This window comes from Bos mutus, chromosome 12 (genome assembly GCF_027580195.1).
Source record: "Bos mutus isolate GX-2022 chromosome 12, NWIPB_WYAK_1.1, whole genome shotgun sequence".
NCBI classification, from domain to species: Eukaryota; Metazoa; Chordata; class Mammalia; order Artiodactyla; family Bovidae; genus Bos; species Bos mutus.
This window is the reverse complement of record NC_091628.1, coordinates 14716183-14737097: the sequence shown is the minus strand read 5'-3', so window position 1 is coordinate 14737097 and position 20915 is coordinate 14716183. Positions and strand designations below refer to the sequence as shown.

Below are 20915 nucleotides of genomic sequence, written 5' to 3'. Positions count from 1 at the left end.
TGAGATAGATTATGTGCTCTGGAGTCATAGCAGTCTTAAAGTTGTCTTAAAGCAGTCTTAATGAATGGAGGAAATTAGGGGGATTGTGGTTTTCATTGTAAGATGATTCAGTTCAGGAACCCTTTGGTTAGCAAATTTCTCAACTTGTAAAAATACTGTATTCACTTTTCTAGCTTCTCCTCCCTCAAAGCAATGTTTCATTTCTCTTATGTCAAAAACGAAAAAGACAACCCTGATTTTCCAGAAAAGCTATTGATTTACAGCTGCAGTTTTAAAGGTCTGAAGGATTAAGTGGTTCTAACCTTCAGGTACGATTTTGGCAGTTTAATGTCTCCATAGGTTTTATCTGTGTTTGTAATCCAAAGCAGATGTGTCCTAAATATATTTAGTAGTGAAAGGAAATCCAGGTAACTGTGAACTAAATATCTAGGATGGGTTCTTTACATTATTGATCATAGGTGATTTCTTTGCGTACTAACCAGAGTCCATTGCCAGTTTCTTCCAGGCACTAGAAAGAGATGGAATTATTTCTTCCTATCCCCTGAGCACTCCTAGTACGGGAAAAGTCGCTCAGTCGTGTCCAACTCTTTGCAACCCTATGGCCTGTAGCCCACCAGGCTCCTCCATCCATGGAATTTTCCAGGCAAGAGTCTCTACCAAAAAGGAAATGGTATAGATTTATTCAAAGTGAGAAAAACATTAAGACTATCATTGACAGTAAATGTAATTTGATTATTTTATTGACATCTAAAGTGCCACAAAACGTATTCCTTTATATGTTGGTGCCTTTTTTCATTTTTGTTTGCCATTTCAAAAATTTGGGAATATACACACATATGTGTGGGTACACGAGGTGGCTCAGACGGTAAAGCGTCTGCCTACAATGTGGGAGACCTGGGTTCGATCCCTGGGTCGGGAAGAGCCTCTGGAGAAGGAAATGGCACCCCACTCCAGTACTCTTACCTGGAAAATCCCACAGACGGAAGAGCCTGGTAGGCTACAGTCCGTGGGGTCACAAAGAGTTGGACACCACTGAGCGACTTCACATATACAAAGGTATATGCTTTTTTAAGAGGACGCTTTAAAATCGTCCTTAGATTACAGAATCTCCTGGGTATTTGGAAGGATGTAATTTATTTACGTGTATATACATAGCACTGTTTATATCCTTTGGAGAAGGCAGTGGCACTCCACTCCAGTACTCTTGCCTGGAAAATCCCATGGACGGAGGAGCCTCGTAGGCTGCAGTCCATGGGGTCGCTAGGAGTCGGACACAACTGAGCGACTTCACTTTCACTTTTCACTTTCACGCACTGGAGAAGAAAATGGCAACCCACTCCAGTGATCTTGCCTGGAGAATCCCAGGGACAGGGGAGCCTGGTGGGCTGCCATCTATGGGGTCGCACAGAGTCGGACACGACTGAAGTGACTTAGCATAGCATTAGCATTTATATCCTTAAAGAGAGCCTGCAGTTGAATTTAAGAATAAATAAATAAATATATATATATATATACACACACACATATATATATGCGTGCATGCACACACACACACACACACATGTACATGAAAGGAAGAGATAACAGGTAACAGATTCAATATATATTACTCTTCTCCTATTTTTGGTCCTTTGTGTCAGTTTTTCACCCATTTATAATTTATCTTGTAATATTTACATCTATTTTTGCAAGCTTCTGGAAACATTTTAGAGAATGACTTGAGATAGAAAACCAGTAAATGGGAAAAGTATGACAAGGTAGGATATGGTGTTTCATGAGAGATACTATTAAAGCAGTGGTGAGAGATAGAATGTAAAGATCACATGCTTTTGACAGAACTTTGATAGCTGTGGGGATTTGTAATATAAGTCACATTAGCAGAGAAAACAGCCCAAAAGGTTCAAGGTATGGAGAGTGTTTTATAGAAAAGAACACAGGACATAGTCTAAGTTGGTAGGAGATAGTGTCTGTATACAAGAACGTGGCAGACGAGGCTAACTTTGAAAAGCCTTAAAGGCAGGATTGCCAAGTTTGGACTTAATTGGACTTGGAATGGAGGGCCCTTCTTGTGTTCATGTAGTGGCCTGATCAGTGCTGTGTTTTAGGAAACACATCCTTACTTTGAATGTCTCATTGCTTCCTTTCTTAATGGGGTATGAGAAGTTCAGTAGTTCCCTTTCCATCACTGGTGAAGATAGAGGCACATTCTCTTTGTGGTTGCAATCGGAGATAATGGTTTGAACCAGTGACCTTGGCCTCATTAGGAAAGCTAAGAAGGTAAGGACCCAGTCCACACACGGTAACACTCCACTTATCCAGAGTGGGTAACTTAATCCTTCAGAACGCAGCTCTGGCTTCCGAAACCGTTCGAAATTGCCATCATAAAACAAAGCTATGTGGTTTTTTTTGTTTTGCTTGTTTCCTCTTTTTGCATGGTATCTCTGGTCCTTTTTTGGACTTTTACTAGCTGTATCATCTTAAAGGAGATGAGGGGAGGGGAAGGGGAAAACGGGACTCTTAGGCATGTAGGATGACAGAAAGAAAGTAGCAGTTCATAACCTGACAGCAAAGTCGGAGTTGGAAATTTTAAGAAAACCCCAGAGAAATTTGATACGGTATTGACTCTTCACTAGTTGAAAGTTAGGTTATGTTTTGTATATTATTTTAAGGAAGCATGAACCTGAATAAAGTCCAAATGGTGTTAATTACTGAGCTATGGATAAGTATAAAGAGATGGTATTTTTAGTTGTATTTGCCACATTGTATCATTTAACCATGGACTGTTTAATATGCTGCTCTATGTTGCTTTTTTTCCCCATTCTCAAATAAGGGAAGTGCTTCACATTTTCCTAGTAAGAGTCTTCTGTAAGAAATTCATAATGTGTTATAAATAAATGTTAGGCTTCTACAGACAGATATTACAGAGAATATTTTCAGTACTAAAAAGTCCCTAATACATGCTAAGATTTAAGTAATTATCAATGATTTTTATATTTTATATCAATTTTATATATTATAAAATATCATATACTGTATATATTTTATATAATTTTATATTTATATTAATGAAATTATTGATGAATAAATGGCATGTCAGTTACTGATGAATAAATGGCATATCAGTTACCTATCAGTTTAAGGTATTGTGTAGATACTTACTTATTTGGATATTTTATTATAATATTCCCCCCTCAGTTTTTTCTTTGAAATATTTTTATCATCTTTTCAATGCAGTGAATCAAATAATTGTATCAAAGCTGATTTCTCATTTTAGATGTTTTAAGTCTCTTTTTTAGAAATGGATAATACAATCACTTTCTTTCATAAGGAGGTATTTGCTTATTCCTTTAATGTAGTTTTGTTTTCTTCGTTGTATCCTTTTTGTTGTACTATTTTCAACAATGACTAGGATTCTTTATTGAGGAAAATACTCTCCTGTTTTAATATTTACTTTTGAGAGATGGTATTGGAAGGACTTATGCTCAAGGTGAAACTCCCAATACTTCAGGCACCTGATGCGAAGAACTGACTCTTTGGAAAAGACCCTGATGCTGGGAAAGATTCAAGGTGGGAGGAGAAAAGGGGACAACAGAGGTTCATATGATTGGATGGCATCAACTCAATGGACATGAGTTTGAATAAGCTCCAGGAGTTGGTGATGGACAGGGAAGCCTGGCGTGCTGCAGTCCATGGGGTCACAAAGAGTCAGACACCTGAGCAACTGAACTGAACTGGTTCAGTGAAACTTACCTTATTAAATTTATTTTGGAAAAAATGCTACTTTGTAGTTAACCTTTTTTACTTGATTTTTGTTTTTTCAACTGTATTGTTTGGGGTGCAAGGTGATGAGGTGAATTGAGTAAATCTCTGGTTTTGGCTCCAGTGCTGTATGCTGATCAGGTGCTAAAGAGCTGTCACATGTCTGAGTCTTTCCTTCTTGTCCTGTTTTAAAAGGCTTGATCACTTACAGTTGATCTTAACTTCTCTTCCAGAGTTAAGCATGGAGCCTTATCTTTTGTCTTTGGTGGATATTCCATGATATCATAGAATCTTAAAATAAGGGATTTCAGTGATTCCTAAGCTGTTTTTTCATTGTGTTATTCTCTTCTTTTGGGATCTATCAAACATTACTTACCAGTTATTCTCCTATGTGACATCAGGATTTATGTTTGTACAACTGGATATATATCTTATTAGGAATTTACCTGTTTTGAGATTCCAGGGAGGAAGGGTAGATCTAGAATGAGGAGGTGTAGGGTGAGTCCAAGCTAGGTATCTTAACTAGTTTTCTGCCTCCATTCTTGAATCCCATAGTAATAAACCAAATATTAAACTGCATCCGAGTCCTTTTTTAAAATTTATTTTTAAATGGAGGATATTGCTTTACTATGTTGTCTTGGTTTCTGCCGTACAGCAGTGTGAATGAGCCATAAGTATATATATATCCCCTCATCCCAATCCTTTTAGGAACAAGCATACTTGCGTGTGTGCTCAGGTGCTTCAGTCTTGTCCAACTCTGCGACCCTGTGGACTGTAGCCTGCCAGGCTCCTCTGTCCATGGGGTTCTCTAGGCAAGAATTATTGGAGTGGGTTGCCATTTCCTCCTCCAGGGGATCACCCCTCGTGCAGGGATCAAACCCATGTCTCATGTCTCTGGCATTGGCAGGGAGGTTCATTACCACTAGAGCCACCTAGGAAGCCCCAGTATCAAGTATGTTTAATATTTACTGAAGGTAAATAATACTTGAAGTAGCAACTTCTTTAACTTTTTTTTTTTAAGGTAAATTTGTATAAGGTTGATGATAAATTCATAGAGGACCTTAGGATTGGATGACAGATGATTCTAAAATGTCTTTCACTATATTATTGGCTGACATACTACTACAGGTAAAATGTCAAGGAAGTTGGTCACATAACTACTAAGTGATGGAGCTAGTATTCCATTAGGTGATTTGATTCCAGAGCTTGTACCACTCTGGCTCTCTGTGGGTTCCATATCCATGGATTCGGCCATTCTCTGGTTGGTTGAATCTGAAGATGTGGGATCCACAGATGGGGAGGGCCAGTAGTATTGATACTTGATACTACTTTGGACCTAGGGAATGTCATAATGAGTGAAGTAAGTCAGAGAAGGAGAAATATCGTATGACATCCCTTATACATGGAATCTAAAAAGAATTGATACAAATGAACTTACTTACAAAACAGAAAGAAACCCAAACTTAGAAAAGGAGCTTATGATTGCCTGGGGGAGGAGATAGGGAGTTTGGGAAGGTCATGTACACACTGCTGTATTTAAAATGGATAACCAACAAGGACCTATTGTGTAGCACATGGAACTCTACTCAATGTGATGTGCCAGCCTGGATGGGAGGGGTGTTTGGAAGAGAATGGATACATGTATATGTATGGCTGAATCCCTTTGCTGCTCACCGGAAACTACCACAACATTGTTAATTAGCTATACCAAGAAAAGGGCTTCCCTAGTGGCTTAGATGATAAAGAGTCCGCCTGCAGTGCAGGAGACCTGGGTTCGATCCCTGGGTTGGGAAGATCCCCTGGAGAAGGAAATGCCAACCCACTCCAGTATTCTTGCCTGGAGAATCCCATGGACGGAGGAACCTGGTGGGCTACAGTCCATGGAGTCGCAGAGTTGGACACAGTTGAGTGACTTCACTTTCACTAATAAAAAGTTTAAAATTTGAAAAAAAAAGCACAAATGCAGGCCACAAAAAAAGCAGTCTTTAGCATATGAGTATGGAGCTCTTTGGCCTTATACACTTCCTGTTGGTTCTTCAGGAGTGGTACAGTGACTGGTGTTCCAAATGATGATCCTCTCAATCTTAATTGCGTTCTTTTTTTCTTAAAACATTTGAAAGCATTTTCTACTCAAAATTATTTAAGTTTTCCAAGTTTTTGCTAAAGAATAAGCCTTTAATTAGAAAATCTGCTTAAGTGGAATCCAATTTCTGAAAAATAAATTGATATAGAGATAGTTTTATGACAAACATTTTAATAGATCAGACTGGTAGCCTTGTATTGATCTCAGTGAGCTTTAAGTACAGACTTATAAGCTCTTGATACTTCAGGTTATTTTTTGTTTCATGTGATCAAATTACAGTACTTTTCAAAATAGAAAACTCTTTAATCAATTCAATTATAATAGCACATTGTGACTCAGATCTTTTAATTTTGTACAGTGACAGCTTATGTTCACATTGCAAGATTATTATTGGAATAAAAAATTACTAATTTACATGAACATTTTTATATGAAGTTGAAAAACAAGATTTACTAGTCTTTTTTGCTTATTAACCTAGAAGAATATTATTTTTAAATCTTAGTTGCATTAGTTATTCTTTTAATTCAAATGTCTTATAGTAAAGTTGCTTTCCTTAATTTTTATATTTTCCTGATTCACTTATAAACAGTGGAACTATAGAAAACAATTGGAATTTTTAAAAATTATAATTAACAGTAAAGGATATCTTAAAGGATATCTTAAAGTATATCTTAAAGGATATAGTAGTAATTTGTCATTTAATAGTAACATAGTATAAATCTTATTCACATGTTCCATAATTTCACTTTCCAGTAATATGAAATAGCCAAAGCTGCTAAAAGTCAGTAATTTTCACATCTTGTACAATTGATTGCATTTCTAGACATTTTGCTTATTGATATGCTTTCAAGAGCCTAAATTTGCCACTCTTCCCAATCCTTGAAGCAGTCACATTGAAAAAGAGAAATTATCAGTGAGGTTACCCTTCTGAAATGGATAGGCTAACAGACTGACTTTGTTTTTTCTTTATATAAGTTTAGGTATGTCTCTAGTTACATTCAGATTCTTAGCTTATAAGAATCTGTCAGTAGCTTCAGTTAGCTTATTAAGAAATTGATCCATATGCAAAAAAAAAGTGAACACATCGGCTTAACAAAAACCTGGTTGTGTTGTGAATATGTGACTTAAATACAATTAATACAAATGCAGTTAATACAAATGGTTGAGTTAGAGGTTCAAAACATGAAAAGGGGCGGGGGGGGGGGAACAAAAATAGAAAGGCCAGTAAAAGGGATGGTCAGGCGAGAGGAGGATCTGGTGATAGTTTTTAGCTGTATGAAGTATTTTAGAAAAACTAAGCAATGTAAGCAATTGTCTGTTAGCCCAGAAGGCTTTTTATATTTATCATATTTCTGTTCTTTCTTGATATGTGTGATTATTTAAGAAATACTTATTAAATGCTTGTTATACACATATGTTCACACTGAGCAAACATACTAAGGATGCAAAGGGAAAAAGACATGATTTTGGTCTTAAACAATTTTGTCTTGGACCCTGAAGAAATATCCTAAAATCTTGTATGTCTTCTGAATTATTCCACATTAAATTATGCTTAGTTATTCTGTGTGTGATGTGCATGACAGCTTTTCTGTTCACACAGGTTGATTAATCTATGCTGTAAACTAATGAGCATAGAGCATAATGAGGTGGAGTTTAATGAGCATTATCCTTGGCCTCAGATCAGGTGTCTAATCTTGTTTATGCTGTCTCTTCATTGTCTGACCTTTGTAAATGTACCTGTAAGCCCAATTTCTTACCTGTTAAATGGGAGTACTAGCTACCCTTGCACTGTTAATGGGAGGATTAAAGGAGATAATGTAGTGCAGCAAGTTCACTTCTTTGTTCGGTAAATAGTAGCTGCTGCTCTTACTGTGCCAAATAAGAATGATTCCTTTCTTACCTACTGTAAATTGAAATTACGAACTTGTCTACGTGTTTAGAGACTTTCTCCATACTACAGCCTTAGAAACAAGTGATGCTGCGCCTTTGTGACATTTTCCGTGGTAGCCTTTCTCACCTGGAGCTCCATTAGAGAATTAATGCATGCAGGAGGAGTGCACACCTTCTCAATTCTCTTACGAACAATGTATATTTAGTATCACCATTCCAGATACATAAGAGAAAAGTGAATTTATAATGAAAGCATTGCGATTAATTCTTTTGCTGAATCCCAGGGTGCTTGGACTGTAGCTTGACCATTGGAGAAGTGCTTCAGAATTCTGGAACTCATGGAAATAAAAATTGTTAAAAGCATACTTTCCTCTTTCTTAATGGAGGCAGGGAATATGTAGAAGGAATGTAGTGTCATGTGGCAGATTGCTGATACTCCTAAAATGAAACCATTTCCCTAATCAAATGGTTCTGAAACTTTTTTGCTGTAAGATTGTTTTAGACAGGCGTAATGTCCTAAAGACCATCTGTTCCATACTCAGTCCCATATGGAACTGAAGACTTATCTGCTTAGAATGAATGGAATTAAATCAGTTTATTTTAAATAAGATAATGAGTCAGTACCTGGTTTCTAAGTTTCAGAGATTCCTTGAACTGGATTTTGAAATCTAGTTTAAAAGTTTCAAAACTAATGTTTTGGGAATGCTGGTTCTTCAAGTAAAAAGAAAAATGTTCTAGAGCCCTGGAATTTGGGGGAGAATGCTTTTTGTTATATACATCTTGGAGACTGACATTGTATTTTAATTTATTGAAGACTGAGAAATTCTGCAGAAGGAAGACAGTCTTATTTCTTGACTCCAACTCATTTGAACATATAGCACCTATTAGTGTCTTGTAGACCCTGTGTTTTTGGGAACATACTTTGGGAAATGTTGATCTGTTTCATTTTACATGTGAGGAATATTCTGGGTCGTATAGCTAAGTGATGGCAGGCTTCAAGTGCATCCCGTCCCTTCATTTATTATTCTACATGAGCGGTTCTTTTTCTGCTATACCACCTTGTTTTCTCTTAAGTATTTGATTTATATTAGAAATAAAAGTATAATTGTTGTCATGTGAAAATGTATAGCAAGTATATATACCATCTGGCAGAAGTTTAAGAACATGTTGTGAGAAGTATAGCACTGGCATATTTGCAGCCTCATTTAATTGGCCCTGTCATTGTAAATGGTTTGCAGACCTTAAGGATGGGCCTCGTATGAGTTAGCATATTCCTAGGGGAAATCTGAAACTAGGAGAGAAAGAACTAGTTAACTCCATGAACTCAGAGATAGGAACTGATCAGAACTTGCTCTGTGCTTCAGTTAGTAAAACATAGGACATTTTACTTACTTTACTTTGTTTTTCTTATGTTTTAGAGTTAAAACTTGACATTGCTAACAAAGTAAAGGACCCAGTTAAACATTTGCACTCCCATTTATCTATTTCATGTGTTAAAGCATTTATTTCAGCAATGGAATAAGAAAGTGGTACCAAAAAGGATGTCAAATTCTGAGAATAATGGAAGTCTTTTGGAGACTAAAAGGTTTATCAAAGAGGTGAAAAGAATGGATATTGGAGATGTTCCTGAAGATGTATTGGTAGATTAAGGTATTTTCTGGCTTTTTTGGGAATAACTTTGACGATAGACCATAAAACAGCAGGAAGTCAGCATTTTTAAAGTATTAGCTGTATTTATCAGAGACTTGATTCAAGTTTTAAAGGAAGAATGGAAAAAGATTTTCCAACTCAAACACTATAATCTTGTATTCTGAATAAAACTTAAAGAAGTGCCTTATTTAAATATGTGAAGGGAGTATACAAGAATTTTATTTCTTGAAGAAGTTATATTCACATTTGCTGTTTTCTCACTGACTAAATTGAAAACTTGAGTTGTGGTAATAGTGGCACTTACAAGGCCTTAATCCAAGATCTGTGATGGCCTTTAGAAAGTTGTATGGATAGCCCACATGGTTTTAACTAAACTTCATGTATCTCTTTTATGTCAAATCACATTTCTAAAGTTGATTTGATGGTAATGATGTTCTTTTCCTTTCATACCATTTCACCATTTTCTTTTTTGGCAGTATTTTCGTTTTCACGACCTGGATCATGACTATAAAATCTTATTTCTAAAATGTTTGGAAAGTAGGATTGTCTGTGAAAGCTGTGAATGGTTGGTAAAATATCAGGATTAATGTTTTTTTTTTTTTTCCCTCAGAATGTAAATTTAGTATAGCATATCAGGTTGGGCATTCTTTATTTTCCTGGTTTGTAGTTTTATTACTGTGTAGGTATTAAATACCTCATGAGTATTTGGCAAACTTGGGCTTTCTTAATTTTTGATGGTTTACTGACTGACATGGACCTCAAAGTTCAGGATGCCATCTGTGACTACTTTTTGTCACTGCAGGCTCAATGGCCAGACAAGTTATATAGAACTAGAGTAGATTAAAGGTGTTATTTATAATTAAATAATTCTCTAGTCTTTTTAAAAAACCTTGCTCGCTTTGTTGTTAAGGAATTTGAAAGCATCTTGTTCTTGTATAAACTACTGAGTACTTCTCATATCATACTCACAAAGAGATATTATATTGATTTTTATTAGGTTTCATCGGAATGAGGAAGGGAATGACCTTCCTTTGATCTTATTTTTATATACAGAAGAATTTGAGTAGAAATAATGAAAGCCGTCTGTAAATAATTTTAAAAATACATTAAAATTTAGGACAGCTACAACAGCCATACAAAATATTATATACGGTAACAAACGAAAGACTGTTCTCTAAGTAGCAGAATTGAGCTCTGAATTAGTAGAGAATAAAATCCAATTGTTACTGCTAGATCATTATTCTTACACTGCTCGTAACAAGTGATGACTTAATATAATGTTTATTAATTTAATGTTTATATTTAATGACTTAAATACAATGTTTAAATTTCATTAAGATAATTAAACTCATTGAACTTTTTATGAGATTTTTATACATTTAAGAGACTGTCCTATATATTTGTTAGACAGGTTAATAGATACATGTGACATGTAAACTAGAAATTAAAATTCTGAATCTTGATTTTTTGGAGATCCTTTCAAGATAGAAGAATTTCGAATTACCATTTCAACAGACTTTTAGATATAGGCCTTTTAGGTTCTGTAGAAACATCTGTTTCTAGGTTATTTATGGTGCTGATACTGAGTTTTGCTATACTTTATTTCTAAGTCTTTTTGCCTTGCAGACTTTCCTGGGTTGGTAGAAATGGCAAAACAAATAAAAGAAGAAAATTTCAGTTCTACTTAAAGCGTTTATTCTAGCATTTTATCACATTCTAAGTATTTTAAAAGCAAATATTGCTAATCAAAATAATATAATTTGGAAAAGTATAAAATTAGTTAAAACTCAGGATCTTGGAGACAAATTGGTTTTCTGTTTCCTAGTCTACAACTTACTAGATTTGTGATCTTAGATGAGTTAACTTTATTGCTTTGTGCCTTAGTTTATTCTCAGTAAACTTGTGACGATTGTATTGTATGTCATTGAGTTGTGAGGTTGAGTGAGGCCATATATATAAAACACGTACTATATTGCTGTATACTAAGCTCTCCGTAAGTGTTAAAAAAAAAACAGGTTACAAATATTTACTTGTAACTCATTTTTTAAGTGAAGGTTTATTAATTGAGAATTTTGTAATTTGATTTTTAGGAAAAAAAATTGTAAGAGGGGTATTTATGGCACTATACTTTCTTATGGAGATTTTTAAGAAAATGAGCTCAAAGTTTTATTCCTTGAATTTTTTATTATGCGGGAATAAAAATTCACATGTAGTAATTCAAAATCTGAAGACTTTTTGTTTTTTAGCCAATTACTCCTATATGCTTGCTTTAGTCCAAAGTTCATTTCCATGCTAGTTTAACATAAACATAATTCAGTTTCTCTGTTTGTAGAAGAGAAGATATTTTTTTATCTCTGATTTCTTCCAAATCAGAGTTCTCTGTATAGAACTATTTATCAAAAAAATTAGAAAGCATAAGCAAGACTATCACTATCTGATTAGTTTTCTGATGTTAGTACAGAACATTAATGCTGTTATTTCTATTGCTGTTGCTGCTGCTGCTGCTGCTAAGTCGCTTCAGTCCTGTCCGACTCTGTGCGACCCCATAGACGGCAGCCCACCAGGCTTCCCCGTCCCTGGGATTCTCCAGGCAAGAACACTGGAGTGGGTTGCATTTCCTTCTCCAGTGCATGAAAGTGAAGTTGCTCAGTTGTGTCCGACTCTGGCGACCCCATGGACTGCAGCCTACCAAGGCTCCTCCGTCCATGGGATTTTCTAGGCAAAAGTACTGGAGTGGGGTGCCATTGCCTTCTCTGTATTTCTACTAGAGTTAGTTTTTAAAGAAAGATTGAAGTGCACTTTATGTCAAATTATTCAGAACATTTTAATTTTATTTTAAAACAAACTTAGGTCTACCAAAGTTGCAGAAATAGTGTATAGAATTCGCCCAGCTTTTGCTAATATTTGTAGAACAAATGTAGACATCAGGAGTTAATACTAACCATCTGTAAGTTTATTTGCATTTTGATCATAGTCCATTAAATGACCTTGTTTTGGTCCAGGATCCTATCTAGAATTTCACAGTGTATTTAATTGTCATGTCTGTTTAATCTTCTTCAGTCTGGGCTGGTTCTTTGTTGTCTTTGCCTTTTGTAACCGTGACAGTTTTGAAGAGTCCTGGTTAGTTAGACTATTTTTTAACTTGTGTGTCTGATGTTCTTTCATAATCAGATTGAGAATTAAACATTTTTGGAAAAGATTCTACTGAAGTGATGTTATGTCCTTATCAGTACATTGTATCAGGAGGTACATGGTACCGATTTGTCCTGATACTGGTGGTGATAAAAGTTAATTTGGTTAAGGAAGTGTCTGTCAGGTTTCTACACTATTAATTTACTTTTTTCCTATAATAATAAGTGTCTTGTGGGAGATATTTTAATACTGTGTCAATATTGTTTCTCATCATATTTCCATTAATTTTAACATAAAATTACTTTCACTAAGGTTTTCTTTTTTTGAAATATAGAAGCCTTTTTCATTTAAAGGAGGCAGTGGTAAATTTAAATGTTTCTGTGTTTAGTTATCTTGACCCTGAAGTTGCCTTTTTAAATGCAGCTTGACTCTGAATTAGGCTTTTTTTTATAGTTGATATATATTTTTAGGATTGCCTTTTATCCTTCATTCTATAGTGCATTAATTGCTCTAAAAATGTATTGCACATTTTCTTTGTGTTTTTTTTTTTTTTTAACCTTTTTTACTTCCCTATCTTATAGCTAGTAGAACCTGAAGATACAGTTGGATTAGCTATTGCTTTTCTCTCTTTTAACAAATACTTAATATTTAAACCTAATAGAATAACTTGAGCCCCAAATTTTGGGATTAGTATCTTTTCCAAAAGGATGAAGAAAAAAATATATTGGTAAATCTTGGAATTTGGTTAGATTTTTAAAATAATCTAACAGGTTTCTTTCCCTCTCATTATATTTTCTTCTCTGTTAGTTTATTGCTTTCCATGCTTTATGTTCCTTAATTTCCAGGCTTTCTTCCTTATTTTAGTATTTATAAGGTGTATCCCTTTTGATAATATATACATAGTTGTGGTTAGCTATAACCTTTTCTCGGAAGCTAAGCAGGGTCAGGCATCATTAGTACTTGGATGGGGGATACTGTCTTTTCCTCCAGATACAACACAGTACTGTGGCTAACTAATTCTAAGGAAGCTGGGCTTTGTCTGTCTGTCTGCCTTTTCGACAAGATCTCTCACTTTTTAAAATTTAAAAGTGAAATTGGATGTTTTGGCAATATCCAGTTTGTTTTCTTACTAATTTTGGTCTGGAAAAGAACATTAGAAAATTTATAATGGGTCTTATAATTTAGCTAAAATTTGTGTCACCTCAGGATAATACCTGTGAAGTTTCAGGTGATCGATCATACATAGAAATTAACCCTAGATGCTGATGGACGCCGCCCCCCCAAAAAAAAGAGAATCCATGAAACAAATACTTATGATGATTTTTATTTCCTTTAGGATAAGAAAGCCTAACTTTAGACATCAGCTGCTTGACAAAGTTCTCCTTAACTTTTTGTTTTTTGACCAGTGGGCTTCATTCGTTTGTAAAACCTTTACTGAATTTATTTAACTCAAGTGTGTATGGGGGCTGGAGTTGCAAAGACTCACTGCTTCTCTTAAGGATGTTCTTTCATTTTCTTCTTAATGCCAGTTGTGCCTGATTTGGACATGTGAAGGGATTTGTGGGAAATTCTTATTCTTTGCAGAAATGCCTTAGAACTAGTAAGAATAAATGAAAAAGGACAAGAAGAAGAAATTTCTGTGTCACGTTCCCAGTTTAGAGTGAAAGTGAAGTCGCTCAGCTGTGTCCGACTCTTTGCGACCCCATGGACTGTAAGCCTACCAGGCTCCTCTGGAGGAGGCAAGAGTACTGGAGTGGGTTGCCATTTCCTTCTCCAAGGGATCTTCCCAACCCAGGGATCGAACCCATGTCTCCCACATTGTAGGTAGACGCTTTACCATCTGAGCTACCATGTGACTCTAAGATGTTTTATGAATTATCTGTAAATTTATAATTTAGACTTTAAATTAGTCTTCTATAACACAAGAGAATATAAATCATAGTCTTCATAGAAATAGGTTATCTTCTATTTCATTGATTAAAAATGATTCCGTGAATCTTTCTCTCTTTTCGTTGATATTAGAAATGCTTAGACCTAATAAATATTATATGCTTATTTAGTAATTTAGTATTGAGAACAAATATTGCAAATAGTCTGTACATTTCAGGAGAGTTTCTTAAGAGTGGTATTCATATATAAAATACTTAGATTGTTTCCAATTTGAATGTAACTTAATATTCAGTAAGAATCTTTAAACTTTAATAATGGAAAATACTAAAATGATAGATGAATAGACAGACCTTCTGCCTCCTTGCTTGAGTTCTTTTGTGGCATTTCAGCATTGCTGATTTTCTTAGCTTTGGTTTGGAATTTCTTCTTTACTGGTTGAACTGTAAATCCTGAAGCGGAGTAATTTCTTTTTTCCCTCTTGAAACATTACATCGAAGAATGCTGTCTATTAAAACAGAATTAGGTTAGGTCCTACTGTGTCTTTCTTGTGAGCCTCAATCAGTAGTAGTCTTGCAAAGGCTATTCTTTCTTGTTTGAATAATGGTCTCATTTTGAAAGTGCCTTTACATTTTTCTGTGTAAGTGATTATCAATCCATAGTCTTCATAAATTAATTCCTGAAGCAAGAGAGATACAGTTCTCCTCAGTGATTCAAATAATTCCTGTTTAAGGAAATCTGTTTAGTTCATTTTTGAGTATGAATATGTTGAATCCACAAGTTTTGGCATACTTTAGGCAAAATAGAGAGGTGATATCTTGAAAGTAATATGACTTGGGAGAATTTCGTGAGTGAGTCTATTTCTCCAGCCAGCTCTCTTATTTTACTTACCTTATAACTTAACCTAAGGACATTTGGCTTTTTAAAATCTAAGTTTGTTGCCTTTTTAATTTATATATTCTGTGGGGCCTGGTAATTCAAGGATTTGGAGCTCCTACTTAAGGAGAAACTGTAAATTTAGACCATTATTAATCTGAGCAAGATAATGATTTATTGGGAGTTGTTTCTCATTTTCAAAGTGAAGTGGGCTTCTAAATTTAGATTTAGAATTGAGTAATTTTTTTCCATAATGGAATGCTCCCTTTTTGCATATATTTTCAATCAGATATATTGCTATACTACTGATTAGTATTTATAAAATGAAAAACTAAGAAATTTGGAAAATCATATCTTTATAGTTTCTGAATATATTTTAAACTGTATCTTAGTTAAGTTTTACTTAGCTCTTATTCATTTGGGAGTCTTTAAATTTCCATGATTTATATTGAAATATTATTAGATAATGAAAAATAATTTGTCAAGAAAATTCATTAGAAAAGGGTAGAGGTTGATTGTTTAATAATTTTGAAAGTGATTTTGTCATACCTGTTTTCACGGTATAGGTCCACTGAAAACAAATGAGGTACCTCTGATGTATCAGTTTTAAGCCTTTCCCATCTGTTAAAGAGCCACTCCTTAAGAACTCCAGCTGTGGAATAGTTTGCTAATCTATTTGTGATTTTTGACCTTTGAAAATGCCTATTTAGATTTTGTTTTCTTGAGAGATTGAATATTCAGATCTTTTCTTTTGGTGCTCTTTTCCTCTTGTTATCCCTCACATTCCTCCTAATGTGATTTTACTGTAAAATACTGTTTAAAGACCCTGGGATTTAAAATCTGTTGGAAATTTGAAGAAAAAATAGCTGCCACATAAACTCATAAAATACTGTTGTAGTTATTTATTTGATATCTCTTGTTAGATGACAGTTTCACCCCCTTGACTTCGTTTTACTTCTTTTTTCATTTCTTTAAATTTTGGAAATTATAGATTTGATGGTTAAATTTATAGGTTTTTCTAAATCCGAACCATTTTCATTTCTCACTTGTACAGAATTTAATATAGTCCTAAGGTACCAAAGGGTTATTACCTCATTCCTTCATCTTCAGGCTTAAAAAAATCTTTTTTTTACTCTAATTGTTGTTAGGTAATGGCATAACCATTCCTTTTCAGCTGTTGGCATTTTTCCAAACTGGCCGGCAGAGCCAGGAGGAAGTGAAGGCATTAAAACTAACTTTGGTTGGTTGCTACCTTCTTAGTGCTGAACCTATAACCTTTGTGAGTTGATTGATAGAGAACAAGAGAGTGCAGTCCTCGTTCCACTAACAGGTAAGGAACCCTTGTGATGACCAGTCGGGGTGAGAGAGAAATAATTTGATAGCATTTTTTCTTAATTTATCCCCAAATACAACATGTCCCTGAAGTCAGACAGTGAACTGCCCATGTTCCATACAGCAGGAGCATACAGCACCTTTCTATTTAGAATAAGATCTGAAATTTAATAGGGATGTATCACTCTGTACCATAGAATACAATTGATCTGTTTTCCACTGTTAAAATTTATCCTGCAGTCCCTCTAACTTTAAATATTATATATCTGCCTATCTTATTCTCCTTTCAGCTTTTCCTTGATCAGATACTATGTGCTTTGAACTTCCTTCTCTTGTTCACCTTATTTCTATAATAAAGTGAACTTATTTTCCAGTATCTTTATCATCATCTATTATTTGGGTATATCTTAACTGCTTTAATTTCTACATTGAAGCCATTAATGATTATTTCCTGGTCCTTCTTGACCCCAAACCAAATGATCATATGTTTGAAAAGGATTTTTAGTCTGATATGCCTATGTCCACTATTCTGCCCTCCCACTTTTAAAGATGAGTGCTTGAAGAATAAATCTTTTTCAGTGACAGTAGGCACAGCTTGATAAAATTCAGGTTTATTTTCATACTGCTATAATAAGGGGCTGTAGTCTGATTAATTCTTTAAATTACTGAAGAATTAAAAAACTGAGAACAAATTCCGCTTCTTAAGGCAATTCCCAAGGTTTAGTGGTATTCCTGTTAATATGCTTGATTATTCTATTTCTGCTTTTCAATCCATCGTCTTCTCTTTGACAGCAGAATTAATTGGGACTCCTCCTTTAATATATCTGAGGTCAAGTGCCTTTGCCTGTCCCTTTAAGACACTTATGATCTTGTTTACCAGTCCTAATTTATCATTTTTGTATTTGGTCTTCCACTTGACGTTGAGTGGTTTGTCACACCCTGTGTTATGACTTAGACCAAGCTAGTTCCCTTCTTAGTAGTTACTGAGGAATTAATCATTTGTGGTGAAAGGCTTCTAAAATTCAGATTAAGAAGGCACGGAAGAATGTGTGCCCAGAGGCAGCCCCTTTTTGTCCTGAGGAAAAGTCATTACAAGCTCAATGACCAGAGAATGTAATTTCTTAATAAGAGTTTTTTCTTAAATCTATATTCAGCTCTCTATTTCAGTGCTTCTCTCCTACCAGAGGTGCAAGGAGTGATCCTAGAACCACAGATACAGCCAAGACCACGGAGAGCTTTTGACGTCAGGGGTCCACTTTCTCCACTGAACCTTTGGAGGCAGAATATCCAGCTTCTGGAGAGAGTTGGGAAAGGGTAATAAACAAGTGGGTGCTTTCCATTATTTACTTGGGTTTATTTATAGACTGGAGTGTCCTTCCATTGCCCATGTAATTCTGTTGTTTACTCCTTGGGTTCATAGAAGAACCAAGTGGGGCTGCAATCTGTTTGTTTTTCTAAGAATGCTAACTAGTGCCCTTTCAGAAAAGAGACTTAAGATGTATTTAATTTTCTCTCCAGATAATTAAAGCAGTGGCTGATTTGGGGGCACTGATTTGGTGAATGCCTGTGTAGTCCACAGGAATTTTTAAAAGGAAATACTTGCCCATTTTAACCTTTACTGGTAGCAGTGTACTTCTCAGTGCTCTTTTATATTCCAGTATTTAAGAAGTTTCTGTATTTTGTCTTTGGGCAAACTGGACAAATGTATTTTCCTGATTTATACATTTGATGTCCAGGTGTTATCCTACCCTATTAGTGAGAACTTTTTGGTCTATTTTCCTATGTTGAACTTTAGGACTTCATATCAGGTAGATCTTTAACAAGATGCAATGATAGTACCATTATGGTTTTACTGTCAAATTTAGGCTTCATTCTTTAATACGATACATATGAATGAATGAATATGTTTCAGGAGATGCTATCCCTGAAAGCTTTGTTAAATATACTCACAAGTAGTTTTCCAGTCCCTAGGAATAATGTTATTTGTGGCAAAAGAACCTTGTCCTAGATTTTCCCCATGGCATTCATATGGTTTTCTGTTAGTATCTTTGATGCCAAGGGTAGGATTTGATTTCAGGAAGTTCTTATCATCTACAGTGGGTAGAACGTGAACTTTGGTGCCTTTGGCAAGTTTTCACTTTTTCCTTGGTGGATTCCTTCTGTGACTCCAGGTATCTTGATAATGGGAGACCGGTTTATTTGTTCTCTAATTGCCCAGATTTCTTTCAACTGGTAAACATCCTCCTTCCGCCAAAGGAACTCCTCTAGCAGAGCCTTCAAGGATGATATCTGTCACACATGCAGCAACTGCAGTTTGGAAGGCAGTGGTGAACGGAGCCATGCACTATGTCTAGAAGACACAAGGATGAGAGAGCCACCTGATCTTGTCATTGATAAACTTTAAGATTTTCTCTGGTGTACTTTTGATCTGGAAATGGAAAGGCTCAAATAATGACGTAATTTTTTCAGATTGGAACTTTACATGACCATGAAACTATTCCTTTCTATTCAGAAGACTGAACTAGAGGAAGCATGAGAGACTCCTTTCTTTAAAAAAGCAGCTCTCTATCTGTTTCACTTAAAAGATTTGTGGGATTGAAAATCACCCTAATGAAGCAGGCAGACTTTCTGGTAGTCTCGGAGACCCAGAAAACTTAATGAAACTTGTCTTTTGTTGCCCAACACTGAAAAGAACTAGGAAGTAAAGGGTGAAAATCTTAATTATTCCTAAATTACTTTTAATATTAGGATGTACTTTTTTGGTTTATCTTTTTCTAGTCTTGAGCCTTATTCTTGTTGAATCAACAGATTCCAGTATAGAAGTAGAGGCACCTTCTAAGTTAAGTCTTTCAAAGTAAATACCTGTTAAACTTGAGGTACTGTTCTGCATTTGCAGGCATTCTAAAGTTGAATGATCCCGAAACAAAGAGGTATTTTATAGAGCAAAGGCAAGCAGTAGTAGTTGTAGAATAAGCCTCTGTGTGTGAATTAAGTGTTGCAAGAAAGTTATCCAAACTATGGATTTGATAAATTGATGGAAGTAGCTATCAAAATGTTTTATTTCCCTTTTTAGTATCTATTAAAACTAGTCAGTTGAAAGCTACTAAAGAAGTTTTTTAAAGTTACACGATTCTGCCAGTTTGTTTTATTTGGTCTAAACTTTAAGAATGGAGGTTCTAGAGGTAACACTCTGGAAGCATCTAAATGTTTTAGAAATCTTAAGAGGTTTTAGAAGCCACACTTGCTAGGTTATAACCTGGCCTTTAGTCTTTGTTGGCTATGTGTGGGACCCGTTTTCCCCTCATTAATTATACATAAACTTTTGTATATATGGTACTTAAAAGTAAGTTTAAAAGATCAGTTTGAGCTAAAATTTCCCAGGAGAGCTCTGAGTTCCCATAAATGATTACAACTTTTTAGTCTTGATTTGCTTTTGTTAAAAGTTAATAAGATAGTTTTTACAAACACATATAAATTAAAAAATAACTACTCAACATTTTAGAACTCAGGGAACTGAAGGCCAGTTTATGGCCTTTTGTTTTAGTTTTTAAGAGAAATGATTTAGTCTCTTAATCCCATTCATCTCATGCTTTGATTAAATTTTAGCTTTGTTCCTTAAAGTGTGCAAAAGAAATGTAAGTGCATTTCTATTCATCTCATGCCACTGAAAGCTATTTAAAAGTGAAACTTCGTGTATATTAATGTGAACTGATTTGTTTAAACTTTTATTTTGATTCATTTTCTTTCATATTTTTAAATATTTCATGTCACAATATGCAATCCTATATTTTTCAGTGTTTATTTTATGAATATTAATATAAGCTAATTTTTTTCTAGAATGACTAATTGTGTAACATTTGTATTATGTGATCATTTGAAAAACTAATAAATATTTTCTCCATGAAAAAAATGCACTTACTGATAAATGGCTTATTTTTCTTTCAGGAGTAGAAAATGGAAACTATAACAGTATTTTAAAATGTATTTTAATTTTATGTGTCTTCCTCTAAGTATTTCTGAATATATATCCTTGGATGTCTTAAACTTTTTTGAGAAAAAAATGATTTAAACTGCTAAATTAAAATGACTTTTCATTGGGTCACACAGTGCCAAATTAAGGAAATAGGTGATCTATTTAGTCTTGTTTTTGCACTTTACTGATTAGCTTCACCTTAGCTTCGTTTCCAGAATTGGATTTTTTTTAGATGCCATTTTTGTATGTCGATTTGCAAACCATTAAAACTAGAGTTAATACTGCAAATATCAGGAGTAATACACTCAAGTCTTTTAAAGTGAGATCTTGCTA

The 20915-nt window shown here is 34.8% G+C and overlaps 1 protein-coding gene across 9 annotated transcripts in view; it reads left to right on the top strand.

Annotated features, from left to right (window-relative positions):
* TSC22D1 (TSC22 domain family member 1) overlaps positions 1–20915 on the top strand; it is a 122934-nt gene that overhangs the window by 12508 nt on the left and 89511 nt on the right. The window contains exons 2-3 of one of the 9 annotated variants that reach the window (XR_011466276.1): positions 17764–17923; positions 18828–18966. The exons of 2 other annotated variants lie outside the window; for them this stretch is intronic. Coding sequence is in view for 6 of the 7 variants with exons in the window: in XM_070380265.1 (XP_070236366.1) it covers positions 17777–17923; positions 18828–18963 (283 nt within the window). In the remaining variant the exon portion in view is untranslated. Of the gene's footprint in view, positions 1–16451; positions 17707–17763; positions 20467–20915 lie in introns of those variants that run through there. 6 more of the 9 variants (XM_070380265.1, XM_070380261.1, XM_070380262.1 and 3 more) reach the window with 6 other exon arrangements.